Source organism: Pieris napi, chromosome 3 (genome assembly GCF_905475465.1).
Source record: "Pieris napi chromosome 3, ilPieNapi1.2, whole genome shotgun sequence".
NCBI lineage: Eukaryota > Metazoa > Arthropoda > Insecta > Lepidoptera > Pieridae > Pieris > Pieris napi.
In genome coordinates this window covers 3,930,556-3,954,076 of record NC_062236.1, presented here as the reverse complement: position 1 = coordinate 3,954,076, position 23,521 = coordinate 3,930,556, and the positions used below count along the sequence as shown (strand labels likewise).

Genomic DNA, 23,521 nt, shown 5'->3' with positions numbered 1-23,521 from the left:
TGTTAACGAGTGAATGTGCTTTTAACATTTCCATTTACAGTTTCGAGAAGAGTTGGAGTTTACTCCTTAAGAAACGATTTGAGTTATAAGGCCCGGTACGGAAATTTTATGATGAGTAAAATCAAGTGTAACACGAAAAGTTGAGGCGTTATGTAGAAAGAGACAAATATATAGAGTTTACTCCTTAAGAAACGATTTGAGTTATAAGGCCCGGTACGGAAATTTTATGATGAGTAAAATCAAGTGTAACACGAAAAATTGAGGCGTTATGTAGAAAGAGACAAATATATAGAGTTTACTCCTTAAGAAACGATTTGAGTTATAAGGCCCGGTACGGAAATTTTATGAGGAGTAAAATCAAGTGTAACACGAAAAGTTGAGGCGTTATGTAGAAAGAGACAAACATATATATCTGTAGGATTGAACGTGTAAAAGAATGAGATGGAATACATTACACCGACTTTTCTATTTTGAATTCACGTTTTGACAGCCACGTTACAACATTGTCAGTGTTGACAGGTTTTTTTTTTTTTTTTTTTTTATATACATGTGTCTTTACTAAGACATCATGGCACATTACAATCTAGCCTAACTTAAGACTAATAAGTAATTTAAGTCTAACCTAATTTACTAATAAGGATTTTTTCATAAGAAAGTGTCCAATAACACTACTTACAGTCTCTATTAAAGGGAAGACACTCTGTTCTTGTGTTCTATTTTTTTTTTCTTCTTTCACTCACTGTGTATTTAGTACTGACGTGCACTAACACTAATTCACTAGTTCAAATGGTTTTGTCCTTTTAAGTCTTCTCACTAGGCCAGTGGTGTCAAGGAGTTGAATAGCCTCGACATTCACGTGATGGTGGAGCCTATGTTCGTGGGCTCCAGCAGTCTTTTTTATTATTGTGGCGACGTCCTCTATATTAAGGTCCCGATGGAGGTCGTTATTGCGAATATACCAGGGAGCATTGACTATTCCCCTGAGCACTTTGTTTTGGAATCGTTGGATTACTTGGATGTTACTATTACTGGTGCAGCCCCACAGCTGGCAACCATAAGTCCATACAGGTGTCAGGACTTGTTTGTAAATCAATAATTTATTTTGAACTGATAACGCGGAATGCCTTCCGAGCAACCAGTACAATTTAGTGTAACGGAGATCCAGCTCTTCACGCTTCTTTTTAACATGGACCTTCCATCGGAGTTTGGTATCCAGCGTCATACCTAGGTACTTAGCTGAATTTTGGAACGGCACTTTGACGTTATCAATATATACTGGCTGGTAATTTGATGTTTTGTTGGTAAAGTTTATGTGAACTGATTTAGACTGATTTAATCGTATCCGCCATTTTTTGGTCCACAAGCCAACAGTATTTATGGCTTTTTGTAGTTTTACTACCGCTTCCTTTTCAGTATCTGCCGTAGACATGATAGCAGTATCATCGGCAAAGGTAGCGATTACGTTATCTTCTAGTTCAGGAATATCGCATGTGTATAAGAGGTACAGGACCGGACCTAATACACTCCCTTGCGGCACCCCAGCTTTTATTTCTTTCAGTTCTGAATAATCATCTTCTTGTCGTACTCTAAACATTCTTTGTGTTAAGTATGACTCTAGTATATTTGAAAATTGACGAGGCAGTAGTTTCTTTAATTTATAAACAAGTCCTCGGTGCCACACTTTGTCAAATGCTTGAGCTACATCCAGAAAGACCGTGGAGCAGACTTTTTGTTCTTCTAGTGCTTTTTCTATATTATTTGTAATTCTATGAACCTGCTCAATGGTAGAATGTTTTTCTCTGAAACCAAATTGGTAATCCGGTATGAGCTGCTTTTTGGCAATAATAGGGTTAAGACGTTTGAGAAAGAGTTTCTCAAATAGTTTTGCTATAACAGGTAACAATGAGATTGGCCTGTAGGACGTTACTTCGTGTGGTGGTTTTCCTGGCTTAGGAATCATTATCACTTCCGCAACTTTCCACATATTGGGAACATATTGAAGTCGAAATGAAGCATTAATTAAGGTTGTCATTTTAACTACAGCTTTACGGGGGAGATGCTGTAGTACCTCACCAGTAATTAAATCAAAGCCTGGCGCCTTTTTTTTAGTTAAACATTTAATTTCACTTAAAACTTCTTTTGGTGTGACTAGACGGATGTTTAGTTGTTCTGACGATATTTCTTCGAAGTCAAGTGAATCTTCTTCATCGATTTGAAGTATATTTTCTAGATGATCAGCAAACCTTCTAACTTTTTGTATATTACTTACAGCCCAATTCCCATCAGACTCTCTCAAGGGAGGAATATGTGTTGTAGGTTTTTTGATATTTCTTATCGCTTTCCAGATGGAGTAGTTGGTGGAACCATCAGAAGTTAATTGGTTTAGGAATCTCTTTATTGAAGTATCTTTATGTATTTTAATCTCTCTCCTCAGTTGTTTAGTGAGGTTATTCAGATGTTTTTTGTCTTCAGGACATCTTGTGTAATGCCACCTTTTTCTTTGAGCTCGTTTTGTCTTTATCAGATTTATAATCTCTTCTGGAAAGTAGTTGTTTTGTACCTTTTTCTTAAATTTTGGAGTATTGCTCCAAGCAGCTTGTTGGATGTTCTTTGTAAATTTATTTACTTCTAAATCTAATTGTTCCTCAGTCTTTAAAGGTACTCTTAGGTCTATAATATTCTCAAGATAAATTTTGAAGCTGTCCCAGTCCGTATGCGGGTTCACGAGACATGGATTCAGTTTCCGCTTTACAGGGTCTTCGCCAATTGTGAGTAAAATTGGTGAGTGATCTGAGTTCATAGCATAAGCTTCCTCTATTTGGAGAACATTTGGTGATACTTCTCTAAATATGAAGAAATCTATAAGATCTGGTATTTTATTCTTGTCTGTTGGCCAGTATGTAGGCTTCCCTGTCGAAATTGCATCACATCTCAAATCTTTCATAGCATTAAATAGTTCTTTTCCTTTAGTCGTTATTAATCTTGATCCCCAGTAGGTATGTTTTGCATTGAAGTCGCCTCCCAAAACAAATCTATTTCCAAGACTTTTTAGCAGGGTTGTGTACTGGTCGTACTTAAGTGCATGTCTTGGTGGGCAGTAGATAGAAGATATTGTTAATGGACACCGCTTCATTGATAGGCATACAGCCACAGCCTGAATATGTTCTTTTTCATATTTAAAGACCTCATGGTGTTTCAAACTGTCCTTTATTATAACTGTACTTCCCCCGCTGGATTTATTACTTGGGTGAAGGGCATGGTAGGCGTTATATCCTTTAAGTTGAATGTACGACTCCCTGGTAAAATGTGTTTCCGATACCAAGCAGATGTCAATGTTTTCATGTTTAAGAATTATATGAAGTTCTCTTTGGTGTTTTAAAAGCCCATTAGCATTCCATGCCATTATTTTTAAAGACATCATTGCTTTGGACGTTTAGAAGCTGCTATTTTGGTGCTGCTTTCTAGTTTTTTAAGTCTTTCATCAAAAGTTGTCAATAATGAAAGTATGGTGTTAATCTTTTCATCTAAGCCTGTGTTAGATTTAGTCTCATTTTGTGTTGAGGATAGAATCTTGGGACCTTTAGTAACCTCAGCGAAGGAAACAGTCTTGGAAACTAATTTTGCTGGTTTTACAGGTTTGTCCGTTTCAGTTTTTGATTTGGATTTTAAAACGTTTCTCATTTTTTGCAATTCTTTAGCTACAACACAGCCTCTGTAATTAGCTGGGTGTGACTCACCACAGTGAACGCACTTCGGTTTCGCGTCTCGTGGCTTGTTACAGTCTACTGTGAGATGCTTTGCAGTACATTTTACACACCTCGGCTCCTTGGAGCAGTATTTCTGTGTGTGCCCATAAGCCTGACACCTCTTGCATTGGGGGATCAATTTTGGTGATTTCAATGGCTGTACATCAATTTTGCAGCCAAGTATCGATTTTATTTCATAAATATTTTTTATGTTTTCCTGATGGTGGAAAGAGAGAATGAACATGTTTAGCGGTTCCTTGTTTTTCCAGCTATATTTGACGGCTGCGTCTAAGATTTTAAATCCTTGGAGAATGAGGTCTTCAACTATCCTTTCAGGCTTGCAAGAGGCATGCAGATTTTTTGCCATTACTCTTATTGGCCTACTCTGCTTGTTCTCGTATGAGAACCACGAAGCATCTTCTTCTTTAAGGTGTTTTGTGATACCTCTGTAGGTAGCTTCACTATTGCTGTTAATCTTCACCGATCCATTCCTAAGCATTTTCACGGTGAAAGAGTCTTTATTTAATTCTTTATTAAGTAAGGAATCGTAAAATGATTGGTATTCAATCACATTTTCGACAATAATCGGAGGTGGAAGGGGTTCCTTTTTGGGTTTTTCTTTGGTTACTTTATTACAAGTAACTTCTTTCATGGGGGAAGGGGAGGTGTTTAGTTTCCTTTTCTTTCTGCTTTTTTGTCGCACCCATTCCGTTTCTTTAGCCAGTTCTTCTTCGTCCGTCTCATACTGAATTGATTCAGCGGCTGCCTCATCCCTTTTTGTTAAGGGCTGATCTATTTTTTGTTCTAGCTGAGCTATTCGTTCCTTGAGTTGATGGACAATACTTTCCAGGTCTGAGCATCGGGCTCTTTCCTTTTTCAGTTCACCCACTAGTAATTGCTCGGTTTGGGTTTTAATTTCAATAACACTTGGAGATGACATCATAAATTTTATATAATAATTAAAATTATAAAGACAAAACCTCGCCTTAATTCATTACACAATAACATGTATTAGGTCAACGATTCATCGTAACGCGATCGCGGCGCTGCGTCAGCGCGTTGCACTTTTTCGATCACAATATTTAATACGCGACGTTTCTAACCGAAATGAAAACAACAACTGATGACAGTGTTGACAGGTGTAAAAAATAAAAGTAGATTGTCTAGCATGCTTTAGAGTTTTGTCAATAGTAATGGTCAATGAAATTAAAACTAAAAAGATTGTTCATTATTATTCTTCTCTTACTATAAAGGTAACTATGGTCACAGAAAGAAAATCCTATTTGGGCATAGATGATGTAGGTACGTTTTATTACTACTACAAACATTTATATTATAAAAACATATATTCTTACCACCTTTAGTATGAAAATATGGTCGACAGCCACAGAACATTATCGCCATTTTATCGTTCGTAAGGTGTAAACTCCAATCGTGCGTCGTTGCTGACACACACACACTTTTTTTGTTTTGATATATATATACTCTTGTTCTTGTTGGTTTATAATTCCTTAATTTTTTTTAGTACCTACCGATGTGTTTATCTTTATTATAATATAAATACAAAACTGTTTACTCTAACTCATTTATCAGTGTACCGCAACATTAATTAGAATACTAATTATTAATGTCATAATTCTTCCATTATTAACATCCTTGCACTAAGAATTTATAGATATATCACCACTAGTAGAATAAAATCAGGAAATTACAGTTAAATTAACACGTATTTTTCATGCTGTTTTTAATGCATCATTCAGTTTTAAGTACTCACTGCATATTCATAGCTTAATTCATGTACATAGTACTGATTGATTATTAAAATACGGCGTCTATTAAGTACAAAGCCTATACAAAGCCCTATCGTTACTAAGCTTAAATATAATTTGAACATCTTAAAACATCAAAGGAACGATTCTTCCCAACTTCACTTTCATATTTCGCGAAATAAGTATCTTGACAATGAGGAGGAAGTAACAAAGACCATTGAAAATTGTTATACGATCTATTGTGACAATACAAGAGGGTTGATTGACCCGAGGTGCCTTAATAAGCCATGTACTGGAAAATTTCCAGACCTCTCTCATTGCACAATAGAATGTTTTATCATAAACTGGCGACAAGGCGTCGTATTAGTACTAAAACATACTATGCCTAGATCTTTAGGCTTACGTACTGTTATTGTCAGATTTCAAACAAATTTTGATCTGATTTTTTTTTATGATTGGACAATTCACACCAATTGAACTAGTCCCATGCTAAGCTGGTGAAGATTGTGTTATGGGTACTAGGCAACGGATATACATACTATAGATAGATAGACATATAAATACATATTTAAACACCCAAGACCTAAGCACAACACCAAATGCTCATCACATCGATGTTTGTCTCAGCCGGGGATCGAACCCGGGACCCATGGATTCGCAGTCTGGGGTACTAACCACTAGACCAATGAGCCGTCGATTAAAATGAATTTGTCACGATTAAACAGATGGAAAGGATATGGTTAAGAGGTTTATATGGAAGAATTATACCTGCCATCATTCCTATTTATTACGATAGTAGGTAAATGCGTGAAAATATCCTTCACGTATCCTCACAATATCCAATTCCATTTTATAAGAAATCGATATGATAATAATTGGTATTTGCGTGATAGGTCAGCAGGCTACTGAAAGTTGTCTTAAGAAATCTTTTTAAATATTTAGGGCTGCGATAATTATACCTCTAGCTTACACGCGTGTATTTTGTTATTTATGACCTCGATATATAATAAAGCGGCTTACCCTTTATTAGTAGGAGAGACAACCATAAAAAATGTCCCAGTATCGCGACTGTAAACTTTTGTGATACAGGCTCTGTACTCGTAGCAAGAACTTTACGGTACTTTCGTTAAGAATTCAATACGAATTACTGATAACGCTAACATTTTGGTTCTACGTACAAAAGGCTAAAAGTCTTTTTTTTTTTTGATTGGACAATTCACACCAATTGGCCTGGCAAGGCAACGGATATACATACATATTATACATAGATAGATCTAACACATATAAATACATATTTTAAACACCCAAGACCTAAGCACAACACCAAATGCTCATCACATCGATGTTTGTCTCAGCCGGGGATCGAACCCGGGACCCATTGATTCGCAGTCAGGGGTACTAACCACTAGACCAATGAGCCGTCGTCGCTTACGGCTTAACATTGACAAAAATCTATATTTTAATAATACGAAACGTATAAGTATTAGGATGTATACGTAAGAGATAATAATAATAAAGTTCTAAAACTGCAATTGAAATAAATTTGGTACAAATATTTGCTTTCGGATATTGCGTTGTAAAATTGAAAGTTCAATTTTTATGTTTGACATTAATTCGAAATATCACAGATTTTAGTTTTTTAATTGGACTGGGTTTATAAGAGCCATGCAAGCTTTTTATTTTGGTATAAAAATATTAATTATTAGTTCTTACTCAAATTATTTCTGAGACAATTTTTTTTTATTTTATCGATAAGTAAGAATTTATTGCTAGCAATAAATTCTAATAAATCAATATAGATACTAATAATAATCAAGTCAACATGGAACATGAAATGCAAGCAGCAAAGAGCGTACCAATCATTAAAAGGTCGGCAACGCACTTGTGAGCCTTCTGGCAATGTGAGTGTCCATGGCAGGCGGTATTATTTGACATCAGATGAGCCGCCTGCCCATTTGACTCCTGTTCCATAAACAAAGGAATATTTTGTCCTTATTCTTGGATCATTCTGACCAATGTTTGTAGAGTTTCAATTAGACAGTTCCAATTGTTTCACACACATACGCTCAACGCTTGGACTAAACAGTCAGTGTTAATTTATAAATAATAATAATAATAATAAGTTTTTATTTGCAAAGAAAGTGGTACATTTAGTTTGATTAATTATTTAAAAAAAAGACCGCACAATCAGCCATATAGAATGGCGTGCAAATGTAATATCAATTATCATGATGTCATAATTATAAGAACAGTTAAGTATAATTGTTGTCAAAACTTATGATCAAAACCTCTCCCACTATACAATTGGCACCTTGTCTTTAAAAATTTATTCACCCTCCCCTTGATTTTTACAATACAATACAACTTGCAGGAACCTACAATCGTGTTGGATCACTCGGTAGACAATTCATTTATGAGTAATTAATAAACTTATGTTCTAAATATTCAGTCACGCTATAGCACCTTGACTTCAAAAACCTAATCATCTTCCCCTTGAAAACATTAAATGGCAGTGATCTATAATTTCTAGGAAGGTGATTAAATATTCTTACAGCCATGGCGTAACAATTTTTTGAATACAGCGCGGTGGAACATGCAGGCACCCGCAGCCGTGTTGGATCCCTCGGTATATACAAGCTAGTTTCTTTGTAAGTTTTAAATAATATAAAGTTAAAGTAGTGAAAATAATTAAATTAACTAGCAATTATTTGCAACATTTAACTGCCGGTTAATATTAATTGGAGAGTAACTAATCAATACTTCAAGACTGTGAAAGCAGCGAACTAAAAACTCAAGAGATAGAGACACAAAGAGATTTTACCCGTAATCTCAATATCATAATAGCGGTAGGATTGCTGTCGGAAAGGCTAACGTGTTGTCCATTATGGTGCACATTTTGTATCTTTTTCACTGTCCATTGTTATTGTCACTACAAAGCTCGACTACTGCATTTTCCTAATAATACCCTCGCTTTTATAATCGAACCTAAGACAAGTTAAATGCAGTGTTGGCCTAGTGGCTCGCGAGGAAACCGTCATGTCTTAAATTAGATTGAAAAATGATCATAAAACAGATTTAGAAATCTGAGGCGAGACCAAACGAGGTTTTAGCGTCACTGATTTGTTTTTATGACTAGTTATATAAGGGAAAATATTCTACTTAAAGGATTTATTATTTATTTATTTACACTTCGATTCAGTAATACGGAAATATAATTAAATAAGATAACTGGCGGACATCTTTTTCGAGCGATCTCTACCAGGTATGAGAAAAAAAATAGATAAGGTGAGCGCAAGAAGCGAAAGAAGTCAATAAAAGATTATCCATCAATTTCCTCGCCATCGCAAGTGTTGCTTTACCTCTATAATCTAAATGTCAAATAATTCGCTCCGTGTAAAAAAATCATAATTATTCTAGCCATTGCAAGGGTTGCTTAGCCGTAATAATTTTTAAAACCTTTCTTACCTTTAAAACTAATTAACAATTCTAGAATATGTACGATTAAACTTTAATATTCGTGAACCGGAAACAAATATAAACCCTAGTAAATGATTTGTTAGAGCATTGTATGTTGAACAAATAAGAGTGCGTCGTCTAGTACAACGCATTTTATAAGCTTAAGCGAATATTTAAATATAGAATAATCTAAAATACACAAGAATTTATAAAATGCGCAATTATTATTAATATTTACTACGTATGTCATCTAAAATGTATGTATTTAAAGTATTTAGCAATTTATTAGTGTATTTATATTTAATGCTGATCATTGTATAAAACAATGAAACTACATAAAATGGGGGTAATGAATAATGTAGGCAGGTTTTAGCAATAAAAACCTAATACATGATGTCATCATACGCAAGTAGCAAAAGAATTGAAGAAAATAATATGTCTAAATTAAGTAAATTTTAACTTGCAAGCCAACTTTGAATCAACAACCCAGGGCCATCTAAAATAATATTCAAGTCGTTTAATTAAACGTAAACTTTATATCTTGGACCACAAGTTTCCAGTGGTTCTAACTCATGTCAAGCACCCATTTGTCCGTCACGCCGCCTCAAGAGCCTCGGGCTACGGAGCTTGACCAATTGACAGAGAATTTCACGTCTTGATATTCAGAGTTCGCTTTGTTTACTTGTGGTATGTGGTTTGGATCTAACTGTTATCGATTGTTATGCTTGGGCTGTTTTATTTCCTTAGATACTGGTTCAACATTGCCAGCGAATATTGATTAGTTCATCGGAAGTTTGAGATCTAATATGAAATATGTAAATGTAATTTTAGTGATTTTATTCTAATTATATTGAACGATAAAATTGATTTCCAGGAAGTAGAGCACTAAATTCATTCATATTTTGTAAAACAAATTAACAGTTTTAAATCTTGCCTAAGGCAAGTGACAATAAATGAAAAAAATATGTACTAAAAATATTACTTATTGATAAAAAAATACCTAAAATAATCCTAAAAAGGTCAATTATTTTAAGTCACAATATGATGGAGATCCAAGAAAACATCTGTGATTTTTAAAACCTATAACAGCCAGAAGAAGCGCGCCATTTTTATGATAAGTTTTAATTATCTGTGGCAGGGCACGCTTTAGTCTATGCGCGGTGGTGGTCTACCGTCTATGGTGCTTTGGCGCCAATAATGTTTTATCAGATTTATTGAACCAAAAGACTTATATTAACAACGTAATATCTTCATTTAAAAAACGTTGTTATTTTTCGTGAAACAATTAAATATAACCTTTTAGTGACGATCACTCTTATTGCGCAATTTTAGCTAAACATTGTTGAAATTGTTGTATCATAAAGTATCTATAGTTAATATTTTAGATAACTTGGGGTTATTGCATATTTTTAGGAAGAAGGAATTGAATATTTTAATAATAAACTTTTAATATCGTTTTGTTTTCAGAGAAACACAATTGTTTATTTGAATCAATTCCATATAAAAAAGATATATACTCTTATATATGTATAAACCATGTATAAATCATATTAACGAATATTGTCTATTTTGTTGCAGGTAAAATAATGTTGACGATATATTCACGTGTCAGACCAACATGTAACATCCTAACATGAACCCTTTTACCTTCGCAATATTCATCACCAGCCTCTTTTGGCTTAACCTGAGTGACGCTAAAATAGGTAAGTCAACTATTTTTATAATATTTAGTATGTTCAATCAATCAAATCAAAATTTTGTTGCATCGGGAATAAAAAAGTATCGGGAAAGAATACTTTTTCATTGTTCCAAATTAATTTTTTTTATTTAAGAGATTACATACAGTGCAGTTTTTAGCTACATGATATCTAGTGTGTATCGCTATTTCATAATGGACAAAAACATCGGACAAAGAGTTGTTCTTAAATTTCGCATCGCCGATGGAATTTTGTGTTCCAAGTCCCTGAAAATGTTACGGGGAATTTATGAACACATGTTTGTGTGGTACAAAGCATTCAAAACCGGTAGAGATTTAATGGAAATTAACATCGCAAAAGTAAAGGAAATGGTGACCTCAAACGCCTCATTCAAGTTTGACAGAGAAAGCCGCTGAAATTTCTCAAGAGCTGTTCTGTACCATTTTTAATTGTACTAAATAACCAAGAGCTCAACGAATACCCAAAAACCTTGTTCACTTGATAACAAAAGCAAAGTTGTTTCTTTTTGCTACCCTCAAATTACTTAGGAACTGACCTCGATACCGGAAAAACGTTTAAAAATGATTTGATGATTGATCGTTGGCGTAAGTGTATCGTTTCCGAAGGATCATACTTTGAATGCGATAAAATAAATTTGGGTGCATAAATAATATTGAACTTTTACCGGTACTTTCTTGACAGAGTAGTAAATAAAACGGAGACATTATTACCGAAATTTATATGAAGTTAGTTTGCATGAAAATCCATAGTATTGTATAATTATAGTTTTATTATGACTTTCACTTATGAATTTCGTGTAGCGTAATGTTAATATATACCTTGTCTAATATTGATGTGAGACTATTGTTGATATTTTAATATGGCTTTTAAGATATTAGGATCCGAAAGATTTGATTGTGGTTTTTATCGCGGTAAACATTTTTACACAAAAGTAAATATTTTAGTCCACGTTTTACAATAAAGCTTCAAAATATTTTTTACTACAGAGCTGGTAAGTGAAAACTTGAGAGAAACATTAGGCGTTCATGCTTCACATTCTAATGATGGCACGTTGGTGTGCTTGAGTTCAAGCGAGGAAGAACTTCCATTAACGATGACCCCTGTATGGAACGCCCGACATCGATAGTGTCTGAACAAATGATTAAAAAAGTTGAAAACAATGTCATGGCGGATCGTCTTGTCACTGTTTATTTTATAGCAGAAGTAATGAACATATCAATAAGTAAAAAATATTCTATAAGTATCCATAACCATTTTGGGTATGATAAAAGTGTCAGCGCGTTGGGTCAGAAAGACATGGCGTCTTTCTGACGCACAGAAACAAACGAGAATTTCACAAAGCTGTTTGGGTTTGTTACTACAAGGCCTTGAACAATTTTTAAGCTCGATTTATAACTATGGACGAAACATGTCTTCATCATTATTACCCGGAAAAACAGTCAATTATTTGGAACAGACCGTTGTCTCGTAATATAAGACGATTACATCCACCGGTAAGATCATGATTTGTTTTTAATGGGACACTCCATATCAATGATCAAATACCTTAATCATGCAGTCACTATTACGGGGTCTTTGTACGGAATACAAATTACAAAGTTACGTGAATTACGCAAGCAACGCCGTGGCAAACTCGCTAAAGTTTTGTTTCACTAATAAAACACCGTTCAGTAAAAGTCCAGAGGTCCAGATGCCTTCTATTCAAAAAGCTGGCTTCGAATTAATGGAACTTCCCCAATATTCACTCTCATCTCTCGGTTAGAGAACATCTCAGGAGCCATAAATTGGAATATGAAGCAGTATCGCCGTAATGCCCAATTTTTTAAGGAAACAGGAAGATTTTTTTTTTAAAAAGCTTTAATTTTTTACTTACTATATATACAATACTGATTGCGATGTTAAAATATTATATATCCTATCACTTGTATTGTTCATAGTTTGTGTAAATAATATGAAACTCTTTACAGGGTACTTCTGGCACATCACAGATCTTCATTACGACCCGTTTCACAACTCCCCAGAGTTCCATAGAGGTACGCTCGTTATTATGAAAATTTTGTTTTTAATTTTTAAAGTGTATCGCGGAAAGCGCAATAATTGTCCTTTGTTTGCAACAAAGTTCGTATGCGATGAATCATTTCACTGCAAGTACTAATATGAAAAGCGGGAGTTTTTCCTTTGTTTTAGTTGGAATCAAGTATTTGTGTAATCGAAATTATTTTTTTTTTATATTAAATTAATTTTATCTCAACTATATAAAGTAGTCTCTGTAGCACTACATAAATAGCTTGGTGTACTTAATCAGAATAAAATAAGATGCAAATAATAATCGAATATGGTGGATCTTAAAAAGGGGATTTTTAATATCATTAGACGTTGACTGAAACTTAAGTTACATTACTCTTATATTGATTTAAATATTAAAAAAGCAGATACAAAATTGCGGTTATAAGGAAATAACATTTAACTACATCGGTTCAATCAATATGCACGGTGATTTATCAATACGCAATTGTTTGAAGTCCAAGCAAAAACTTTTAGTTCTAACATTCCTATATTGATATTGAGTCAAGAGAGCGGCGGTTGATATCGTTGAGTGTGATGCGGTGACAAAAACCACCTGCAGCAGGAAAGAACGTGGTGCAAAATACCATGCCAAATGGATAATTGTAGGGTATAAATGAGAGTAATAAAAAACACCGGCTGAAAATTGGAGAGGATTTCGATTGACCACCCCGCGACGGCCCAAGCCGAGGTCCGGTTCTCGCAGGAGACGCCCTTGCGCTAGTCGCGCGAAAGTCTGTTTTTTTGCGCCACTCCTCTTAATTGCCCGTATGGCAAAAATGTATTTGATTATGACAGGATGTATGTTTCGTAAATAATTTTCCTCTATCCATAGAGTGAAATCTGAAACAATAAAATAAAAATACCGTCTCAAAGGTACGAGAATAAGTATGAAATGCAATTTTAAATATATACGAATTTATTTTATTCACAATTGCCAATAACGTCAAAGGAACCGGTCTCTTTTAATAAAACAGAATTCATACGCTTATATTTACGGCAATGCTAATGAAAAACCAAAACAAGTTCCATATTTCAATAACTGACACGTTCTTCGGAATTTAAATGTATAAACTTGTTTATTGCGAAAATAAATTAATTTATATATTTTTGCAATTGCAAATCAGAAATAAATAAACATAATTGATTGGCTTTACAAACTATTTAACTATTTTACTACTACTTAGCCTCAAACGTTTAAATTTCAATGTTAAAAACTAGTTTTTTTAAATGTTTACATGAACAACCTGTGTTAACTGTGTTACATATGTGACCATAAAAGTCTCCTAATATAGACCGATTTAAATTATAAACAATATTAAAAATTGTTTTTTATATTACGAGAAATAAACTCAAATAAAATCAAAAATATACATTGGGTCATTCATCAACATAGACTAAGGTCGATATCAGCCTTGCGATTCTGTAACTGAGTTACAGAATCGCAAGGCTGAAGTATTTTTCATAATTAAACTTTTTTTTTCATCATTAAATTTACTTTTCATAGATATAATGATTAATACACCCTTGTTACGCCTTAAAACTGTAATACCACCATGTATACGTACAATATTTTACATATAACTTTATGTATTGAAAACAATACATACCCATACAATTAACATCTTAAAACCTACCCATAATAATTTTAGTATCATATCTACCAGTTTCCATTGTATTGAAATAACTTTAAAGGGTTATATACTTTCTCCACTGAACGTTTCGCATAGTGCAGTTAACGTTTGCGATTTAATAATACTTACACAATGTTACAGTCGTTAACATAAGTTTTGTACTTAGTATTTTCTGCTGTACTAAACTCATTGTTCCATAACAAGCCTAGAATCGCGTAAGTACCTGGAAAGTAAGAGAAATCGAGTATTTCATTTACAAACGGAACACAATATAATATAATAATTATCATAAATATTACAATGACCATTTACCGAACTGAGATATAAGACATTTGATATGACATATTAGACAATGCTCTGACATGACTGATTCCTATATAATTTCAGCATTATTAAAATAAGATGAAAATTGTGGTAATTATCACTCGTACTACGAAATAATTGTTATTCATCGTATAATCCGATGACTATAAACTCCAAAATTCATATCGTATTGAAATCAGCAATGAATTCAGATTGAGACATTAATATTGATAGTGTCATCGCCGTCCAGTAATTATCGCGATATGGAATTAAAAATTTTCATATTTTAATTGTTTTGTCGCACTATAATTATCTTGTGAGAATAAATTTAAAACTACCTGAGCTGGTTACAAAATTGTCCTTGTGTATTGTTAATTCTTAACTTATCTGCCACGTCGGCGAGTCTATAAAATTAAATAATTTTTATTAATAATTAGTTTTAGTTTTTATTTAGGATATTCACTAATATTTGAGTTGAATAAAGATAAAAAAAAAATCCAATAACACAATTCTGCGCCTTCTGTGCCTACCCATCTGAAACGATAATTGTTTCGTCGAGTATGGAACCCAGGAGCTCCAAGATGACAACGGAGATGGTCACTCGATGCATTGCTGACTGATGTTTAGTTATAAAAGCATTATCTTAAACAGGCTGCAAGCATCGTGGTAACAATGACCACAACCACAGAAATGGCCGCCACCGGGACCACACATGTGACAGCTCATGGCTCCTCATACAAAGTGCTGTCTCGTTTATGGCGGAGAGACATCCAGACACCCTTGAGTTTGTGCTATGGACGGGGTAATTATTATATAACTTTACAAAACACATACTATAATATTATTACAAGCTATTTAAAGGATACTATTAACCTTACAAAAAATACCATCCGTATCACCTTGACATCCATTGTTCCACAACTGAGCGATTCTTAAGGCAATTTCTGCCGCGCAAAACCACTATGTGAAACCAGCTGCCCACTGTAAACACCAGTATTTCCGAACAAAGTCGACTTAGGATCCTTCAAGAAAAGAGCGTACCAATTCTTACTTTTCTATTTTCTATTCTTACTTAACATCAGTAGAGCCCGTTTGATTCCTGTTGCAAAAAAAAATCCCCGCCTACTAGCCCTAGACCTAGAAATAAGAATGAATAAATAAGTATTTGTACAACACCGATTAATAAAATAAAATTAGTTAAATTAATACATAAATATAAATTTGTCACAAACGTGATACTTGCTTTGTTACACCGGGATATTACCTTTTTAATTTCCACAAAAATTACTTTAATAAATATTATAGGGACATCCTATCATCATCTATGGAGCACCTCGGTGACGAAATCAGAATGGAAGCTGTGAGGAACGTAACTGACCTGCTAAGTCGGACATTTAGCAGTCAGTTTGTGTTCCCAGCTTTGGGTCATAACGACCCTCCACCTTCCAGAAGACTTATTGATATGTGGATGCAATGGCTGCCTTCTGATGCGCTGACCACATTTGAAACAGGTATGACCTCAACATATAAAAGTATATTTTTCAAATAATAATAATAATACGTACTGAAGAAAGGAATAGTAGTTTAGAGAACGTACTTATGTGGAGGTGCAATAGGAAAAAAAACCAAGAACCTTAAGTTATTATTATAATCATAATTACAACTCGTAGCCATCAACATTATTTTCTTTTTTATATTACAAAATAGATATTGTGTTTTATCTTTGCTATTTATTTAAAAGCATATAATAAATTAGAAAAATCTATACTAACATATTTTTATTGTACATAAAGTTTAATAAACAATCCACGAAGGCAACGTCCAGATTATAGATTACATTATTTACTAAATTAAATCTTCTATATAAAAATAATCCTGTATTATTTGTTATGATATTATAAGTATTTTTCAGGCGGCTATTACACGATTGAACAATCATATAGCAAGCTACGCATTGTGGTACTAAACAGTGTGCTGTGGGCTGGTGGGGCCGCCACCACTGATGGTCCCCATAGGGGAAGAGCTCAGTGGGAGTGGTTGGAACGCGTTTTAAGCAAGGCTAGAAGGAAAAACGAAATGGTATGTTTATTTTGGGTATCGGTTACCTTTACGTAACTCCAATAAAACAATAAGTCGTCGCCAATAATTTTAATTATTTATAAAAAAATAAAATAAAAAAATCCATAAAAATGGAATATATAAGATACAGGTATCACTTATTCCACGTCATTAAATTTGTCGCGGTAGACATCCCTACTCATCGGCAAGAAATACAGAGGGTGTAGGCCGAGAGAAAAAGCCGGCGTAAAAAACTCTCGGTACTCTTTTAAAATAGAAAATCATCAAACAGCACTTATTTTAAAACAAATATTGCAAATTTGTTAGAAGTAGCTAGTTAGTAGTTACAATAGTACATAATGTAATATAGTAAGTGGTAATATTTTACCTTCCTATAAAATTCCACTAGAAAAAAGTTTCACATCAAATAATATGTACGAAATATTAAAACTTAAAATATATATGATTCGGCTTTCTATTGAACAAACGAAACTACAAAAACATATATTTAACATTTTTCTCTATAAGTTACTTTTGTAAGCTACTACAAAGTCAGCACATTTTTTAAACTAGTTATAATACCTTTCGTTATTTTAGGTATATCTGGTCGCTCACGCTGGCCCAGGTGTCGAAGAGAGACACAACGCTGGAAGTTCTTCAGCGGCTGGAGGTGGCGAACTCACTCCAACAGCTAATTCAAATTTAGTACGCATTATCAAAGCTTTCAGTGACGTCATCGCTGGGCAGTTTTATGGCCACCGCCATTCTGACACCTTTAGGCTTATGTATAGTGAAGGTATGTTTCAAATGTTGACGACCACAGTCTCAAGGTGGTCCATTAAATTATCTTTTATGGTAGATATATTTCTATGCAATTTGGATACAAAATGAAATGCCCGGTTAGTTAATAATGTACTAAAAGTATCTGAGAGTATAATTACTATCCTTATATTTACCTCCATTCATTCTTCATCAAAAACCGCTTTATTTATCGATATAGTTTAATAAACCATCGACTTATAAATGTCTAATCACGACGAAGCATCTTGTGTTTTCATGAGACATTTCAGATAATATCCTGAAATCTATCGGTCTGATTAGAAACTTCGCTATCTTTCAGCAGAGAATACTTGTTTGATAAAAATTGGCAATCACTTACTTTCAAAAAGTAAACTAAAATAACATGGAAAATCTGTGGTTTCTATTATATCTATTACATATCTAGGCTAAACTGTTCATATTGTAAACCTAATTAAACCTAAGTATAGAAAAACATATGTCAATTTTCATTTTTTAAACAATATTTACTAAACAAATAATAGTTGTTAAGATTCCCCTAACTCTGCGAGTCGATCTAAAGGCATATCGACACTATATAAAATAAATAATATAAATATTGACAATATTATAAATTTGTTTTGCGATTTGTATTATTTCTAGGAAACATTTTTATAGTTCAATAAAAACAACTATCTACTATGTATAATAAAAAATAGAGGTTTATCGTAAAGGGTGACAATTGAGAGTTGTATGTATTTTTGTATGCTGCATAATAAAAAAATAAAAACAAAAAGTTATGTTTAAAAAATAAAAATAAAAATTTAGGGGTGGGACCACCATTAACATTTAGGGGATCCGAATCTCAAACTTACTGAATATGCATAAAAAATTCATAAGAATCGGTCGAGCCGTTTTGGAGGAGTATGGGAACGAACATTGTGACACTAGAATTTTATATGTTCGTTACCATGGTTACTATTTTTAACAGTAAAAAAGACCGTAGTTTATTTTTGACTTAAGTAAGGTTTTAACCCATCAAAAGCAAGGGGCATTGTCATAAACGTCAATCAAATGAGACATTGTCAATTGTTGCGTCTGGACACGAGTGACAAATCATAGACTAAATAAACGTTAGTAAACCTTTAGTGAAACATATATGTTCAATACAATAAGGTTCGACTATTCCACACATTTTATTTACGTTATAAAGAATACGATACACTTTCAGTGCGTGCTTAACGACAACGTATAAAAAGTCAATAAAGCTTAATTACGCAATAAAGCCTTAGCATAATAATGAAGTTATAAGTCAGAAACAAAGTTAACCCCAAGCTTTACACGATTAAAAGTTACGAGTGCCTCAATTAATTTAATATAAGCCAGTTAAACTACTTAAAATCATCATTAATTTAACTTTACCGTCATTGTTTATTTTTTATAACCATTGTTCAAACTATGAATAAATAAATATCCTAAAACTAAAAGCAAATAGTCTTTAAATATTTACTTACTTTGAACTATGATCAGTCTCCCAATACCTTCTTAATTGTAACACTACTGTTTGTTTAAAATGTAATATGGAAGAAATAAAGAATTATTATCTATTAATTATTATTGTGAAATAGTTCTGTGCCTATTAATATGAGCTTGAGCATGGTTTGCGGTCTTAAGTCTGGACTGCAAAGCTTTTTGGAAATCACCTGAAGGTCCTAGGTTCCCTTTCTAGTGAAACAAAAACTTAGGTGGCAAAGGCGCAAAAGGTTGACTTGCCGTGTATTTTGGAAATGTGTGTATTATACCCTGATACGAACTATAATTTATGATCAATTGCGCAAAATATTTTTAATAAAATTCTAAACGAAATAAATTATGTGATTATAGTTATTATATTATATTTTTTAAGGTATTTAGTTTAAGATTTATTTGATTTGTAAGTGTTATTTGTACATTTATTAAATCTCCGATGATCACTAATCGTAAATCTTTGTTTAACTGTCTATTGATTTAAATCATATAATTTTCCTTGTAAGTGCTTTTGGACTGACTTCGCTATTTTTCTCTGTTATTATGTTTTTAACATTGGTTACATAAGAATTTATTGAACAGGTCGTCCAGTGTCATGGGCGTTATTAGCGCCCTCAGTAACGCCGAGGGGCGCTGGGAGTACGTCTAATCCAGGCTTAAGGCTTTACAAATTTGATACAAATAATGGAAAGGTAAGTTTAATAATTCTATCAGTTAATCAGTTTCAGACGTAGTGATTAGAGGATTACCGTTTTCTCTGTGGTCATAAATATGCATACAGTATATGGAACTTTAGGAATAAAAACAAATTTAAGTAAGGAAGCTTTGCTTTATACTCTGTAGATATTGTAATTCATACAAACATACTTTATTGATACACTCTGTATTTTTTTTAAATAAGTCTGCCCCTAGTGCAGTATTCGAACTACGTACGTCTACATATATTTGTATTTTACTTATTTTTTTTATGGCTCTGGCACGGTTTGTGCATTAGCCAACGTCAAGTATAAGATTTTTTATAATTCGCACTTGTAATTTGCCATCCTCGGCCTAGAATATATTGCTACGTTCTAAACCTTCAGTCTCCTTTCTTAGGTAGCATATTCACTGCTTGCCTTAGAAATTCGACCGTGCCCTCCATGTACAGATTTTAAGCACTCGCCCGGTACCGCACAACCCTCCCAAAGGCCGAGAACAAATTTAAATTAAATTAAAATTTGCCGTCGAACCGGGAAAGTATTTTACTTAAATACTTGTTACACAAATGAATTCACCCTCAAAACATAACGTAACACATTATACAATAACTCTACAAATACATTAATTTGCTTACATAAAAGCGGGAATATATCAGTAGATTAGCAGTTAATAACAACATAATCCCGCCCTTAAAATGTTAATAGTAAATTAATTTTCGTACTTCCCGAACTAAGTACGCTATGCCGCTTAATTTTACCTCTCCACCCAATTCGTGTTAGGAATTTTGTTGTTTGATCGCATTCAAAGCTCCTCTCAAACAACCTCACGCTGGAGTGCGAAATGTGTTTATATTAACACGCTGTCAAATTAACTATGATTATATTTAAGTGGCAATCAGTATGTTTCCTTAGTGTTTACATACTTGTAATTTTATTTGTATAGAATCTTTGACTACTTATATACAGTAAATTAAACGAAATGTATGTAGTTTTACAGGATTAGAAGTGATAATGCATTTTAATTAACTATAGTCAAATTTAAAAATACAGCAATATTCTAAGGCAATATAGGAAATATAGGAAAGTGCAAAGAACGTTAAAAATCTTAGAATAAAAAGTGCGTTTGATTCGTTATTTATATAGTTTTCAGCAGTCTTTGAATTCAACTTATAAAAATTTATTTTAATTATTTTTTTTGCAGTCATAACCAAAGTTTGCCAACATAAAAAAAGAAACAAAAGACAAACATATGCCGTGATTGCTTTTGAAAAGCGTTTCTTGAAAGCACGTCCCACTAGTTGACCAATCCCAATCAAACGAAAAGCACTATCGTCTTTACTTTTTCATTCTCTCCCGAGTTAAGGTCGGTGGCGGTTGTTGTATGGGATGTTGAAATATATGTTAAATCAAACACTTTGTTTGAAGCTGGGTAACAACTGGCTTTAATTGTTAATAACATGAGCTTAAAACTAAGATTATGACGCAGGATTAACAAAAAACTAACTTGACTTAGGTTAATGGACATTATCGGAAACGAGAATGTTAAATTACAATTTATGAGTGTGGTAAAAACTATCAGGGCTCAAATTAGCTTTAAGTGTGCGATGATTGTTTACATTTTGTATACGCTTTTAATTATCAAATTAAATATATATGGAACTTAAGTAATGTTAGGTTACATAACTCCCGTTAGTTGAAGAAACTAAGTCATATTTTTATTTCAGGTGTTGGATTATACCCAGTTCTACTTAGACGTAACTAACAAAAAAGGAGAATTGCATTGGGCCGTCGAATATAACTTAACACAGTATTATAATCTCCGGGACATCACTGCAGTGTCATTGGATGCTTTATCGAAAAAAATAAGAAATTATAACGACCGAACGTACTTGCACAAGTAAGATAACCATTGTTAATATAAATTTAAATTTTCTTTAACAATTTAAACCAAGGGTACGGCATTATTAATTAGCTTGCTGTCCATAGTTTAATTTTAATTCAGTACAGACAAAAAAGAAATAAACTTATACAATGATAGGTGACGTTCTAGTTAATACTACCTAAGTTGACATCTGACATATGTCAACTTGGTGCATCCTTAGTAGATATGTCAAGTCACGTCAACTAATCACAGACTTCATAACTATTAAATATTAACCTTCACACAGCTACTTGCTTGAACAAACGTAGGGAGGAAATACGTCGGTGGAATTAACTGGTTACACATTTGTCAGTTTTTTTTTGTTACAATAAAGTTCACAAAAGAGAGTGCAGTGTGACTTTAGGGAATTACAATCTAGCATATTCGATAATTATGGCTAATAATTAATATTATGTTGACTTAATTTTCTACAATACTAGTGGATAGCTTAAACTAAGGTGTTGTTCATTAACAGTCTCAGTGTTCAATGTTTTGAGACTATGTTCGTATGTCATAGTGTATGAAAATTAAAGCTACAGTTGCAAAATAGATTATAACTTATTTTTACCAAAAAAAGTAAATAAGTATAGACCCTAAAGTTTGCTGATTGCAACCTTCTTTAATTTTGTTAATATTAACCTTTATTTTCAGGTACTTAATGGCTCTCCACGTACGTCATGCACCAGATATATCAAACTGCGATACAGCCTGTGTCCACGTTCACTATTGTGCAATAACTCATGCCGAATTCCTTGATTTTCGCGCTTGTGTACGAAACCCAGCGTCCGCCCTTGCATCGCGCGCGCCGCATCTTTCATGTGCTATATTGCTTTATGCAATAGTCTTGCTGATTAGTTCGAGAAGGTACTAGAATGTATGAAGTATTCAACAATATTCTTGATTTTTCGAGCATTTAGGCTTTACAACATAATTGTTAATTGATCGTTATTGTGATGAAAAAATGTGTTAAAATGTAAAAATTGCTGTAAAAATTTTGTCTTTTGCAATCATGTAATAACAGTTAGTATGTAAAAAATTTAAGAAAATATAAATCCTAATATATATAGTTTTTTTTAATTATGATGCGATTATTTAGCTCCCTACGTTATTAAACAAACACATCTGTATCAATGTAAATATATCAACATGCGAATCGGTTATTGACAAGTAATAAATATTTAAATTGTGGGTTTAATTGAAAGTATTAATTCCCATGTATTGTGTAAAAATAATTGTAGTTATTATTCTAATAATATAAAGCACTAAGTGTGCGTATTTATCTGGTATATTTTTATATTAATTTCATTAAATCTTCACTGACCATGAGAAAAACACAAGAAACTAAAAGATTCTGGTCTTCTGATGACAATATTGTGCTTATGACAGACGCAACGTATCAAATCAGGCAGTTCGTGAAGGGTGGTTGTTTTAAAATCCATCTATATATGCATGTAAACATTACTAATCCCGAAAATTTAGCACTTATAAGAGATGCTCTTGAGGGGAAATAAATATAGCTATTTAATCTACACAAATGTTGACAAGCGAGAAGTGCATAGGAGTCCTGAATAACCGCTACTGGGGTCAAACATTCCTGCATCTCATAGTGGTTCCAAAATTGGCATTGTAAAGCAAAAATTTATATTTGCAGAACGCATAACACAAAAACTAATTTGCAGGTTTAATAAGCGGTATAATATTAAATTTCAAGGTTATATTTTAAGCAAACAGCTTATGTTAAATCTCCCGGTTTGGTTGCTGGACGGCTCGCGTACGTTAACTTTACTATAGTTTCCTCAAGTACCTTACTATAGTTTTTGACAGCTCGAATGTATTGATTTTTCACATGA

The 23,521-nt window shown here is 33.2% G+C and overlaps 1 protein-coding gene across 1 annotated transcript in view; it reads left to right on the top strand.

Annotated features, from left to right (window-relative positions):
* Positions 1–22,955, top strand: part of LOC125063692 (acid sphingomyelinase-like phosphodiesterase 3a) — a 49,878-nt gene extending 26,923 nt beyond the window's left edge. The window contains exons 2-10 of the mRNA XM_047670267.1: positions 10,550–10,674; positions 12,657–12,722; positions 15,342–15,492; positions 15,996–16,201; positions 16,603–16,769; positions 17,346–17,544; positions 19,635–19,744; positions 21,475–21,647; positions 22,323–22,955. Of these exons, the coding sequence (XP_047526223.1) occupies positions 10,605–10,674; positions 12,657–12,722; positions 15,342–15,492; positions 15,996–16,201; positions 16,603–16,769; positions 17,346–17,544; positions 19,635–19,744; positions 21,475–21,647; positions 22,323–22,542 (1,362 nt within the window). The 5' untranslated portion in view covers positions 10,550–10,604 and the 3' untranslated portion in view covers positions 22,543–22,955. The remainder of the gene's footprint in view (positions 1–10,549; positions 10,675–12,656; positions 12,723–15,341; positions 15,493–15,995; positions 16,202–16,602; positions 16,770–17,345; positions 17,545–19,634; positions 19,745–21,474; positions 21,648–22,322) is intronic.
* Positions 22,956–23,521: the final 566 nt, after the last annotated feature.